This window comes from Nicotiana attenuata, unplaced genomic scaffold, assembly GCF_001879085.1.
Source record: "Nicotiana attenuata strain UT unplaced genomic scaffold, NIATTr2, whole genome shotgun sequence".
Classification (NCBI taxonomy): Eukaryota; Viridiplantae; Streptophyta; class Magnoliopsida; order Solanales; family Solanaceae; genus Nicotiana; species Nicotiana attenuata.
The window spans coordinates 102,681-116,640 of record NW_017671968.1 but is presented as its reverse complement, the minus strand read 5'-3'; the positions used below and the strand labels follow the sequence as shown (position 1 = coordinate 116,640).

Genomic DNA, 13,960 nt, shown 5'->3' with positions numbered 1-13,960 from the left:
TTTAATTGTGTTGACTGTTAGTTGGCTTACCTAGCGGGTTGGGTTAGTTGCCATCACGACTAATGGCTTTTTGGTCATGACAAGTTTGGATTAGAGCTCTAAGTGCATAGGTTCTACGAGTCATGAGCAAGTGTCTAGTAAAGTCTTGCGGATCAGTATGATGATGTCGACACCTATTTTTGAGAGGTTACAGGGAATGTAGGAAAATTTTCCATCTTTCTTTACTTATCGTGAGACATCAATTTAGCTTGAAGCGTATCTCTTGAAATTCCTTCCAGTCACTCGTATGTTATATGAGCACTCGATATCAGCTGTGCATTGGCGGCTTGTGATTCCATGAATGAGGTGCGAGATGTGTTTTCTATGTTTTGGAGTTGGGTTGGTTTGGAGGATTTGAGGCCGAGTTTTGGCCGCAGCTTGAGCTCGATAGTTTCAGTTGTGCGAATACGTGCTTTTGGACTTCTATGTCCGGTAGTGTTCCTAGGATGGGACTGGCGGCCCAATGAGTGGTTGAATAAATATATGATGACTATTATATGACTGTGGGATGTGCTTAAACAATTTGGATGTGACAAGTAGAATTTCAATTGGGATGTGAAAGGACTATGGATGCTTGATTTCTGTCTTGATGTGTTGTACAGTCTCAGGTTGCGAGTGTTTTCAGAATCTTTCATGTTGTTCAATTGTGGGGTGAGGTAGGCCCTTATGTCTTGTTGACGAGTTTAGACTCAAGAAGATTAAACGATTGCATATTAGTTGTGGCCATGAAAGGATATAGAGAGCGGCCGGGTTAAGGCTAAGTAGGTGGGTTATCTCTTGCGCTATGTACGGATGTTGTGTGATTCTTATAATGATTATGTGGAGAGTTTCTTTCTACAAATGCATTATATGTGTTGCAATTGGAGTTTAGATCACGTGAGGAAGTTGACTTGACTGTCACAAGGATGAATGTGATCTTAGATGATGATTTGAGGTAATTTATGATTTGTGTTACATGAGCTTGTGAAGGATTTAATTGAATTATAGTGCGGGATCATGGAAGTTATGGAGTAAACGTATTGTTGGTTATCGGATCTTGTGTTCCATGGCTTTGATCCAAGTGGGGGAGTCTGTTATCGACGATTAGATTTCATAGTTATGTGTTGTATTGGTTTCGGTCTGAGGTACGATTGTGGATCAGTTATGACTTGTAGAGGATGAGTTCGAGAATGGCTCGAGTAAGGAAATATCTGGATACATGATATATTACACTTTACGGGTAATGAAAATCATAGGATGAATTGGTTTTTTTATTCGTGATGGATGTAGTGTGCATGGAGTAGGGATTTACTCGGTTGCTTTAATGTGGGTTTACTTCTTTAGGAGTTGGTGTGCTAAAGGAGCACATGTCGTTGGGCTCGTTTTGGCGGTACATTGGAGACTAGAGCAGAGTGGATGACTCTCGAGAAAGTTCCAATAATTCTAGAGTTATATGTAGTATTTGAGGACTTTTCCCGGATTTTTGTACATGGCTAAGATATGATATTTGTATTGGGATGGTGTCGAGATTTGAGGTATTTATGTCGTTATGGATTCCATATTTCAGTACCAGAGAGGTTAAAAGGGAACAACTCTAGATTCATAAGGTCTCTTTTGAGTGGGTATCTCAGATACATCAGTTTGGGTGCTTATGAGGGAATACAATTACTTATGGGCTTCAGGGTGACGTGATTTCATGATAAGATCTCTTGTAGTGAGCTTTGGGTTAAGGATCATAGTGTACTGGCAAGGAGTAATGTTAATTTGAGGGCAATTTGGGAGGAACTCGGAGAAATAAGACAACTTGGTGGCAGATCAAATCAGCATGGTAATGGATATAATCGGTTCTTTTGGTTCTTATGATGTGGTGAGTCTCTACAGGCGTTTGTGGTAATACTCTTAGGTTTGGTGATCTACCTGACTTTGCTGAGTTAGAGGAATTCAGTTCTGATGGCTTGGTTATGTGCAAATGGGTTTCGTAGAGTTCTCGATGATTTCTACCATGGCTTGAGATGGATGTCCCTACGGGCATGGTTATTTTATGCGTTGTGATTTTCTCCTGAATGGGATAGAGTGGAAGGGTTCTATCTAATTGAGTATGTATTCTACTTTCAACTCAGAGTTGATAATGAGGTTCTTGCGCTTTCATATGATGGCGTGGTAGAGGCGGTGCGTCGTGTGGGATTTGAGATTTGCATATGCAAGTATAAGGTTCGATTTCAAAAGGAAGGCCATGAGTTCTAGACGGCATTGATAGTCTCAGATATTTAGAAGAATGCTAGCACTACCTGGGATCACCTGAGAATACTACACATTTCAGAAGGCGCCTTGTGTTTTGACTTATAGATGCTTCATTGTAGTGGCCTAGTTGATCGACTACTAATGTTCAGATTTTTGCTATGTGGCATGGAAGAATTATGGAAGTATTTATTGTGGAATGATTATGTATGAAGGACGTGTCGGTTATTTGAGTGGTAGAGATGGGATCAGATCTGGTGATTCTTTTGTTTTCTTGTGGTTTGGAGACCGGGAGTCTCAAAGACAGATTGTTTCTTGGTTGCGGATTGCAAAGATATGGCCAAGTTAGCCAGCTGATGGGTGGATAGGTTCCAGAGGATCTTTGGAAAGGTTATCTACTCATTTCAGAAGGGTCAGAACCAATTTGGAGGCAACTGCTAGGCCTAATGAGGATGTCTATTCTACATCGGGTCGTATTTGTTGACTCAGCACAGCTATTGTTGAAGGGCATTAGTTAGAGTTAAGCTTGTTCATGTTCTGAAATGATCTATGTGTTACTCTTCTATGCTACGTGGATTGTGAAATATTGGTTATTTGCACCCATGATGTGGTTCTGTTTGGGCCTTGTGGTGGAATTCGAGCGAGATGGTACTTGGGATATCAAATGGTTGATTGCACCTTCATTATGGTCTTTCTTGTTGGTGGTATATTGTGCTGTCCGTTCCGTTTCTCTGTGGTTATGGTCATGCACTTTGGTGGTTTTTGTCGATTTGCGTATGGTTGTTGATTTGAGCATTATGGCTCGGAGTATTTTATGTGGACGGTGTTTGGAATGGTTCACGCACATCGGCAAAGTGTTACATCTCGCGTTTTCATACGTTAAAGTTTCGTCTTCAGTTAATTGACGTAGACTCGAGGATGAGATTATCTTAAGGTTAACGTAGTTATGCTATTTATAACAAGCGATAAGTAAGTGTCAAGAAGGATAAAGGGTACACGAATTAAAGAAAACGAGTTTCATTGAAGGTTACCGGTTTAGGATAAAATACGGGTCGATCGATAATACCTGATATATATGGATTAGTACCATACAAGGTACCATATGACCATGATAGTATGATGAATAAAGTATATTAAAAATGAGTAATATTTTAAGTAGTCGATATATTTTTTAATTATGCGGATAAGTGGTTAATTATTGGCTAACGAGATATTTACCTAATTAATTAATAAATTATGAGATAAGAATAGATCCTTCCCCCCTCCCCCCAAAAAAAAAAAATAACGTGGCAGCACCACCAAACCAAACAAAATGACTAAGAGTCAAATTGGCTTAGGTGGCAATATGCCATAATACATTCAAGACACCCCACCTTTTTACACTTTGTATACAATCAAAATATTAGCATCTTAACATAAAAGAAACGTTAGCATTTTCAAGCTTCCAACAAAGCTTCATTTTTCTTGTCTTGAAAACAAAGACACCAACAGAACGTTAGAAACGTTACAATTCAAGCTCGTACAAGACATTAGCAACAAGACTTCTTGCAATCAAATTCTCCTGCAAGAATATTATACGTATTTTTCCCTACTCCAGGTATGTTAAGGCTATCCCATCTTTTTTATTGGCATGATCCAAATTATACAGAAGAAACGAGCAATCACACAGTTTTCATAAACGACTATATCTATAGAAATACTAGGGGTCTCTGTGTTCTTGATTCCCCATGTGACATAGTATTATATTTTCTGTTCATGGATCTCAGAACAATGCGCAGTTGAAAAAGTTTATCTGGAAGGAATATTGAGATTATTATATTTTTTTCATGCATTTCATTCATTTATACATGTGCATTGACCCATGATCAGATGACGTTAGATACGCATATATATATGTATGTGTATATATATATATATATATATATATATATATATATATATATATATATATATATATATATATATATATATATATATATAGGAAAAAGGTTGCAACGTTATATACGCACCACCACCTGATCAGCTGGTATATGTTGATGATGTTGCCCAGAGTGGCTTAGACAATATGATGGGATACCCTCAGAGGCTTGATCATATTATGTACACCCATACCTATGCATGACACGACATTTATATGCACGTGTATGACATTATAAATGTTTCAGAACTTACAAAGTTATTCAGATTCACAGATGGATTTCTATATTCCATGTTTCATCTGTCTTATACGTACTGACTTTCATGCCTTACATACTCAGTACATTTTTCGTACTGATGCCCTATTTCACGGGCCTGCGTTTCATGCCCGCAGGTGCAGGTAGGCAAGCTGACGGTCCCCTTCTTAGGATCCTTGATCAGCGAGAGTTGGCGTGCTCCACTTGATCCGGAGCTTCTTTTGATTTTGGTACGATATGCTTGTATATATATATATGGATATGACGTGGCTCAGTCCCGTCTTTGTACAGTTGTATTTCTATTAGAGGTCTGTAGGCAGTTATGTACAGTTGGATAATATATGGCCTTGTCGACTTTCAGTTGATAATATGTCTATCGCGGCCTTGTCGGCACGCCCACTGTAATCCGAACGTATATGTATATATCTCTTTTGGAAAGGTTTTCCTCGTGCATGTTACTCTCGTAATTCAGCAGATATTATTCATGTTTATATCTTAGTCGAATACTTAAGGGTGTTCGACTGGTAGGACTCGGGCACTCGTCGCGGTCCATCGGTTTGGGTCGTGACAAAAGTGGTATCAGAGCAGTTTCTATCCTAGGGTTGTCTACAGACCGTTTCTAGTAGAGTCTTGTTTATGGGTGTGTTGTGCACCACACTTATAGACAAGAGGCTACAGGTCATATAGGATGTTATCTTCTCTTTTTATCTCAGATCGTGCGAGATAAGAATTCATGTTCCTAACAATATGTTACGTTTTCAACGATGCCTTCGAAGACTACAGCTGCCCAGAAGGGAAAGTCCATGGCTGGCGAGACTACTAGTCGAGCGCCACGAGTTACCAGGGCTGGGGGAGAGTCTCATAGTGAGATTCCATCTCAGACTTCACATACCCCGCCCTTTCCAGAAGGTCTCCGAGGGGCACTAGCTCCAGCGCCCGCCCCTGTATGTCCAGCTCCTCAGCTAGATGTAGTCTGGAGATGAGAGATGCTATTCTGCTATTAACCCGATTAGTAGCTGCACAGGCTCGACGTTAGGAAGTTGTATTGGTCATGTAGATAGGCCCGTCAGTGTGAGGGTTCGTGACTTCATTAATTTAGACCCTCCGATATTCTCTAGAGCAGATCCAAACAAAGACCATTAGGTATTTATTGATAGAGTGCAGAGCATGTTAAGGGTAATGAAGGCCACTGCGACTGAGTCAGTTGAGCTAGCTTCCTATAGACTCCGAGATGTTGCAGTTAATTGGTACGAGTCTTGGGAATTGTCCATAGGCGAGGATGCCCATCCAGCAGAATGGCAGGAGTTTACAAAAGCTTATCTTCATCATTATCTACCACCAGAGCTTAGATGGGCCAGAGTTGATAGGTTTTTGACCCTTCGGCAGGGTAACATGAGTGTTCGAGAGTATAGTCTTCCGTTTGATTCGTTGGCTAGGTATGCTCCTACTATTGTATCTAAGATGGAGGATCGGGTTCACCGGTTCGTGATGGGATTAGAGCCTTATTTTCTTAACGATTGTATGTCGGTCTCACTTTAGCTAGACATAGATATTTCTCGTATCCAGGCATACACTCAGTATGTAGAGGAGCGCAAGCAAAAACAGAGGGCCGATCGTAAGCATGATAGGGCCTAGAATAAGAGAGCAAGGTCTTCGGGTCATTCTGGTGAGTTTCGAGGTGGTTAGAGACAACAGTACCCGAGATATCCATCCCAGCCATCGACGAGCGCACCCCTTCAGTTTTGCGTTAAGAGATTTGATCGTTCCGCATATTCAGGGCGTGGTCAGAATTCCAGGGCCTCAGGTTCTCAGTATAGGGGTAAATCAAGTCAGATGAGGCCGCCCTTTCCACGATGTGCTCAGTGTGGTAAGCAGCATGCCGGGCAGTGCCGTATGGGACTGGGTATTTGTTATACTTGTGGTTATTCGGGCCACGTTATGAGGGATTGTCTGACGAGAGGTGATACAAGCATAGCTCAGCCAGCAGGATCTGTAGATGGTTCATCATCATCAGTACGCCCCCCTAGGCAAGGTTCACAAGCACCAGTGAGTCGCGGTAGAGGCAGAGGTGGAGCATCTAGCTCGAGCGGTCCTCAGAACCGCATTTATGCGTTAGCAGGACGACAAGATCAGGAGTCGTCGCCTGATGTTGTTACATATATATTATCAATCTCCTCATATGATGTATATGCCCTGATTGACCCAGGTTCCACCTTATCATATGTTGCTCCGTTGGTTGCTAGTAAGGTTGGAATAAAACCTGATTTGGTTAAACCTTTTGAGGTGTCTACACCTGTTGGCAGTGTTAGCTAAGCGAGCATATAGGGGTTGTATAATAGTAGTTCATGGTCGATCTACCGTAACAAACCTAATCGAGTTAGATATGATAGAATTTGATGTCATAATGGGTATGGATTGGTTAGCTTCTTATCATGCCAACGTTGATTGTAGATCAAAGATAGTCCGATTTCAATTTCCAGGGAAGCCTGTTTTGGAGTGGAAAGGTAATACGGCGTCGCCGAGAGGATGATTTATTTCCTATCTCAAGGTAAGGAAGATGATCAGAAAGGGTTGTATTTATCACTTAGTTCGGGTTCAGGATATGGAAGAGAGTCACCAACCATTCAGTCCATCCATGTGGTTAATGAGTTTCCCGATGTTTTTCCCGATGAGCTTCCAGGTCTTCTGCCAGAGCGAGAAATTGATTTTGATATTGACCTACTACCAGATACTCATCCAATATCTATTCCTCCATATAGAATGGTCCCCGCAGAGCTGAAAGAGTTAAAGGAAAAGCTAAAGGACTTGCTTGAAAAAGGCTTTATCAGGCCTAGTACATCACCCTGGGGGGCACCTGTGCTATTTGTGAGGAAGAAAGATGATTCCTTACGGATGTGTATTGATTATAGACAGTTGAATAAGGTGACGATCAAGAATAAGTACCTCCTCCTGAGGATTGACAATTTATTTGATCAGTTGCAAGGTGCCAAGTGTTTTTCAAAAGTAGACTTGAGGTCCGGGTACCATCAGGTAAGGGTTAAGGAGAAAGATATCTCGAAGACAGCACTCAGGACCATATACAGGCACTTTGAGTTTTGTGTTATGTCATTCGGTTTGACCAATGCCCCAGCAGTATTCATGGATTTGATGAATCGTGTGTTGAGGCCCTTTTTAGATCTTTTTGTAATTGTATTTATCGATGATATATTGCTGTATTCCCGTTCAGAGGCTGAGCATGCAGATCATCTGCGTACTGTGCTCAGAGTTCTACAAAAAGGGAAGTTGTATGAAAAATTCTTTAACTGTGAATTCTGGTTGAACTCTGTAGCTTTCTTGGGGCATATCATTTCGGGTGAAGGCATCCGGGTGGATATAAAAAAGATTGAGGCAGTAAAGACTTGGCCTAGACCCACAACACCGACGGAGGTTCGTAGCTTTCTCGGTTTGGCAGGCTATTACATGAGATTTGTAGAGGGATTTTCTTCCTTTTCAGCACCTTTGACAAAGTTGACTCAGAAGAGAGCAAAGTTTCAATTGACTGACGCTTGCGAATGGTGTTTTCAGGTATTAAAGGACAAATTAACTTCAGCACCATTTCTAACGCTCCCAGAAGGGATCTATGGTTATGTTATCTATTGTGACACCTCGGGCGTTCGGTTGGGTTATGTATTGATGCACCATGGTAAGTTTGTAGCTTATGCTTCTAGACAACTGAGAAAGCACGAGAAGAATTACCCGACCCACGATTTAGAATTAGCCACAGTGATTCATGCACTAAATATGTGGAAGCACTAATTGTATGGCATTCATGTTGATATCTATGCGGATCATAAGAGCCTTCAGTATATCTTCAGGCAAAAGGAATTGAATTTACGTCAATGAAGATGGTTGGAGCTACTTAATGACTATGATGTAGATATTTTATACCATCCGGGGAAGGCGAACGCGGTAGCCGACGCCCTCAGCCGTAGATTAATGGGTATCTTGTCATATTTACAGCCGGAAAAAGAGAGGAATAACCCATGAGATTCATCAGCTAGCTAGTCTTGGAGTTCGGTTACTGGACTCAGGTGATATTGGAATTACTATTCAAGATACGACAACATCCTCTTTAGTAATTAAAGTGAAGGAATGCAAGTACGAGGATCCTGTGTTATTTCTTTATAGGGATACCACCCCTCAAAAGGAGAAGACACCGTTTGAGGTTACAGAAGATTGGGTCCTTAATTATCGAGGACAATTATGTGTCCCTAATGTTGCAGGGTTGCGTCAGCAGGTTATGGGAGAAACTCACTATTCTCGTTATTCTATCCATCCACGAGCGACAAAGATGTATCATGATATCAGGGAATTATATTGGTGGGACGGAATGAAAAAGGATATAGCGGAGTTTGTTGCTCAGTGTCCTAACTGTCAGCAAGATAAGATTGAGCATCAGAAACCCGGTGGGTTATTGCAGGCTATGGAGATTCCGACTTGGAAATGGGGAGTAATCAATATGGGTTTCATCGTGGGCTTACCTCGTAGGCTTACCTCGTACCCAGGGTAAGTTCGATTCGATCTGGGTGATTGTTGATAGGCTTACAAAGTCAGCCCATTTTTTGCCGGTCAGAACTACATATTCCTCAGAGGATTATGCAAGGCTTTATATTAAGGAGATAGTACGACTGCATGGTGTCCCTGTATCTATTATCCCGGATAGAAGAGCTCAATTTACAGCTAACTTCTAGAGGTCCTTCCAAAATGGATTGGGGACTCAAGTAAGTCTTAGTACATCATTTCATCCCCAGACAGACGGACAGGCTGAGCGTACTATTCAGACACTGGAGGATATGTTATGAGCTTGTGTGATAGACTTTAAAGATAGCTGGGTTATTGAGCTTGCATATAGTAGTAGCTACCATCCAGTATTCAGATGGCTCCACACGAAGCTCTTTATGGACGGAAGTGTAGATCGCCTATATGGTGGTTCGATGTTGGGGAAGCTATGTTAGTAGGTCCAGAATTGGTACAACAGGCAATCGAGAAAATTAAGCTTATACAGGAAAGGCTATTAGCAGCTCAAAGCCGTCAGAAGTCTTATACGGATAATCGACAGCGAGACTTCGAATTTCAGGTTGACGATTGGGTATTCCTAAAGGTTCACCGATGAAAGGCGTTATGAGGTTCGGAAAATGGGGAAAACTTAGCCCTCGATACATTGGATTATATAGGATCATTCGCAAGGTAGGCCAGGTAGCATATGCGTTGGACTTGCCTTCGGACTTGGAATCTGTACATCCAGTATTTCATGTGTTTATGCTCCGTAAATGTATCGAAGATCCTTCCAGAATTGTGTCAGTTGACGACGTTCCGGTCACAGAGCAGCTATCATATGAAGAAACTCCCATTGCTATACCAGACAGACAGGTTCGGAGACTGAGAACTAAAGACGTAGCTTCGGTGAAAGTACTTTGGAGAACCAACAATGTGGAAGAAATGACTTGGGAGGCCGAGGAAGACATGAAGTCTATATATCCTTACTTATTTTCTCCTCAAGACAAGGGTCTAACTGAGACATCACAACCTTAAGGTACGTGTACAGATTCTTGTGTTAGTTATCGTCATTGGTCGTGTGAGGCCATTGTCGTTATTGATGATTATGGTCCTATGTGGCGCTGAATTATTAAGCTTCTCCAGGGAAAGTTGGTAGTACTGTTGTTACAAAGGCGACTCTGCCAAAGTTGTATAGATCCTGGAGAATTAAACATTCGAGGATGAATGTTTCTAAGGGAGGAAGGATGTTACATCTCGCGTTTTCATACGTTAAAGTTTCGTCTTCAGTTAATCGACGTAGGCTCGGGGATGAGATTATCTTAAGGTTAACATATTTATAACAAGCGATAAGCAAGTGTCAAGAAGGTAAAGGGTACACGAATTAAAGAAAATAAGTTTCGCTGAAGGTTGCCGATTTACGATAAAATACGGGTCGAGCGATAATACCCGATATTTATGGACTAGTACCATACAAGGTACCATATGGCCACGATAGTATGATGAATAAAGTATATTAAAAATGAGTAGTATTTTAAGTAGTCGAGATAATTTGTAATTACGCGGGTAAGTGGTTAATTATTAGGTAACGAGACATTACCTACTTAATTAATAAATTATGACATAAGAATAACCCAAAAAAATAACGTGGCAGCACCACCAACCAAACAAAATGAGTAAGAGTCAAATTGGCTTAGGTGGCGACATGCCATAATACATTCAAGACACTCCAACTTTTTACACTCGTATACAATCAAAATATTAGCATCTTAACATAAAAAAAAACGTTAGCATTTTCAAGCTTCCAACAAAGCTTCATTTTTCTTGTCTTGAAAACAAATACACCAACAACGTTACAATTCATGCTCCTACAAGACATTAGCAAGAAGACTTCTTGCAATCAAATTCTCCTACAAGAATGTTATACGGATTTTTCCCTACTCCAGGTATGTTAAGGCTATCCCTTCTTTCTTTTTGGCATGATTCAAATTATACAAAAGAAACGAGCAAACACATAGTTTTAATGAACGACTATATCCATAGAAATACTACGGGTCTCTGTGTTCTTGATTCCCCATGTGACATATTATTATATCTTCTGTTCATGGGTCTTAGAATAATGCGCAGTTGAAAAAGTTTATCCGGAAGGAATATTGAGATTATTACATATTTCTTTTTCATGCATTTCATTCATTTATACATGTGCATTGACCCATGATCAAATGGCGTTGTATACGCGTATTTATATGTGTGTGTGTGTGTGTGTGTGTGTGTGTGTGTGTATATATATATATATATGTATATGGGATACGGGAAAAAGGTTACGGTATTATATATGCATTACCACCTGATCAGTTGGTATATGTTGATGATATTGTCCACAGTGGCCGAGACGATATGATGGGATGCCCTTAGAGGCTTGATGATATTATGTACATCCATACCTATGCATGACACGACATTTATATGCACGTGCATGACATTACAAATGTTTCATAATTTACAAAGTTATTCAGATTTACAGATGGATTTCTTTATTCAATGTTTCATCTATGTCTTTTACATACTGACTTTCATGCCTTACATACTCAGTACATTTTTTGTACCGACGCCCTATTTCATGGGGCCTGTGTTTCATACCCACAGGTGCAGGTAGGAAAGCTGACGGTCACCTTTCTTAGGATCCTTGATCAGCGAGAGTTGGCGTGCTCCACTTGATCCGGAGCTGCTTTTAATTTTGGTACGATATGCTTATATATATATATATATATATATATATATATATATATATATATATATATATATATATATATATATATAGATGGGTATGACTTGGCTTAGTCCCGTCTTTGTGCTGTTGTATTTCTATTAGAGGTCTGTAGACAGTTATGTATAGTTGAATAGTATGTGGCCTTGTCGGCTTTCAGTTACGGGTATATAGTCGTCTATCGCGGCCTTGTCGGCATGCCCATTGTAATCCCCACGTGTATGTATATATGTCTTTTGGACAGGTTTCCTCGTGCATGCTACTCTCGTAATTCAGACGATATTATTCATGTTTATATCTTAGTCGCATACTTAAGGGTGTTCGATAGGTAGGACTCGGGCACTCGTCGCGGCCCATCAGTTTGGGTCGTGACACAAAGTTCTGTGGGATATGGTATTTTATGTTAGATCCATGTGTCTTGGTTCTACTATGTGTGATGGGTTCCTTGCATTGCGCTTGTGGTGGTATCTGTTGAACTTGCGGGACGGTTCTTTCATTTGAGTCATTTTCCATTTTTTTGGTGCATTTGAGTTGTTGCTTATTGGTGCACGGATTTCACGGTTTGTGGCTTTAGGTTGTACTGGTGTAGCATGTCAGTGGGCACCTTTTTTTTATGAGATGAGGTCATTAGACCTAGAATGAGTGCTATCGGATTTGATTACGGTAGATTTGGAAGAATAATGTGACTAATCATCATAGAATTTGGCTATGGGTCTTGTTCGGTGAGAGAACACCACGACTTGTTAATCTGATGAGTGGTTATAAGTTCCTGCGTGTTTCTTACGAAGGGTTAGAGCAATATTTCATTTGATATGAGGTATGTTACCTGCACCGAGTTTATTACTTAGCAGCTATTATGATTAGAAGTTATTGCTACGAGTATCTAAGTAATGTGGGGAATTAGGCCATGAGCAAATCATGCCGAGGTCGTACGACCTGATCTAGTATAATATTTAAACTGTGCACTATAGAGGATCGAACATCATGAACCATAGTTGTATCTAATTACACCGCTCGCAAATCATACATGCGACACGGTCAAATATAAATTTAAGGAATTACCCCGCCCGCGGATTATACTTGTGACGCGTTCAAATATAAATTTATCATTAAATCATAACCCGTTCTTGATTATATTCAAAATAAACACAATTCAGCGTGAAGCTTTTAAATACTTAAAAATTCTCAACTTAATTCCATTTGGTACAATTAACAAATACAATCAAGTAACATTGTCCACAGAGCATGGTGTAAACCTAAAACTACCCGGACTTAAATAGGAATAGTAGCTACGTACGAACTCTCGTCACCTCGTGCGTATGTAGCCCCACAAATAGAAGCAAATATTGAATTATTTCACCTATGGGGTAAATTCCCTCTTACAAGGTTAGAAAGGAGACTTACCTCGCTCTGGAGTTCCATATTCAGCTCCCAAGCCCTTCAGACGACTCAAACTGATGCCCAACGCTCCAAAACTAGTCAAACAACGTGCAAACCCATAAAAATATACTCTAATACTCACAACAATTCGATTTAAACAAATTCCCAACTCCGCTCGAAAAGTTGATAAAATCACCCTCGGGCCCACGTGCCCGGATTTCGAAAATTTTCAAAGATAATTTACCCGTACATTACGAACTCAAATATACCCTTTATTCCAAATTCCATTTTCCATACTCGTGGTTAAAATCCAAAAATACATATTTTTAGGTTTTCTACCATAGTCCCAAATTTCCACAAACTTTACATGTATAAATCTATATACAAGCCATGTATTTAACTCACTATGTGCGGGAATTACTTACCTCATAATAGATGATGAAATCCCCTCTTCAAAGGCTCCAAAAATCGCCCAACCAAAGTGAAAATGGAATAAAATGGGCCAAATCCCCGCTTTAATGAAAACTCATTGCCCAGCGATCCTCGCACCTGCGGTCACTTGACCGCTTCTGCAGTTTTGCAGGTGTGTCCAAGAATACCGCTTTTGCGGTCCTCCATCTGTCCACTAAACCCCGCATCTGTGGCCCCTAACGTTGCTTCTGCGCCTTTGTTTCTACGATCCCACGTGCGTAGGTGCAGTCCCGCTTCTGCAGAAGTTGACCGCATCTGCGGTCCTAGCCTTCCCCAGCCAAAGCCGCTTTTGTGACCTTCATGGCCGCTTCTGTAGCTCCGCACCTGCGGCCCAAACCTCGCAGGTGCAGTTACACCAGAAGGCATATGCTCCAGCCGT

General features: G+C 40.8%; 1 protein-coding gene across 1 annotated transcript; it reads left to right on the top strand.

The window, feature by feature from the left end:
- The first annotated feature begins 9,345 nt into the window (after nucleotides 1-9,345).
- On the top strand, nucleotides 9,346-12,319 carry LOC109211103. The gene is made up of 3 exons (XM_019374603.1): nucleotides 9,346-9,558; nucleotides 9,657-9,878; nucleotides 12,305-12,319. The coding sequence occupies exons 1-3, from the start codon at nucleotides 9,346-9,348 to the stop codon at nucleotides 12,317-12,319; spliced, it is 450 nt and encodes a 149-aa protein (XP_019230148.1).
- The last annotated feature ends 1,641 nt before the right edge of the window (nucleotides 12,320-13,960 follow it).

Excerpts from the sequence above, each read along its gene's own strand:
- LOC109211103 (XM_019374603.1), top strand. The coding sequence starts at position 9,346 with ATGGCTCCACACGAAGCTCTTTATGGACGGAAGTGTAGATCGCCTATA. Across the intron at positions 9,559-9,656 it reads AATTTCAGGTTGACGATTGG|GTAGGCCAGGTAGCATATGC; the intron begins GTATTCCTAAAG and ends ATCATTCGCAAG.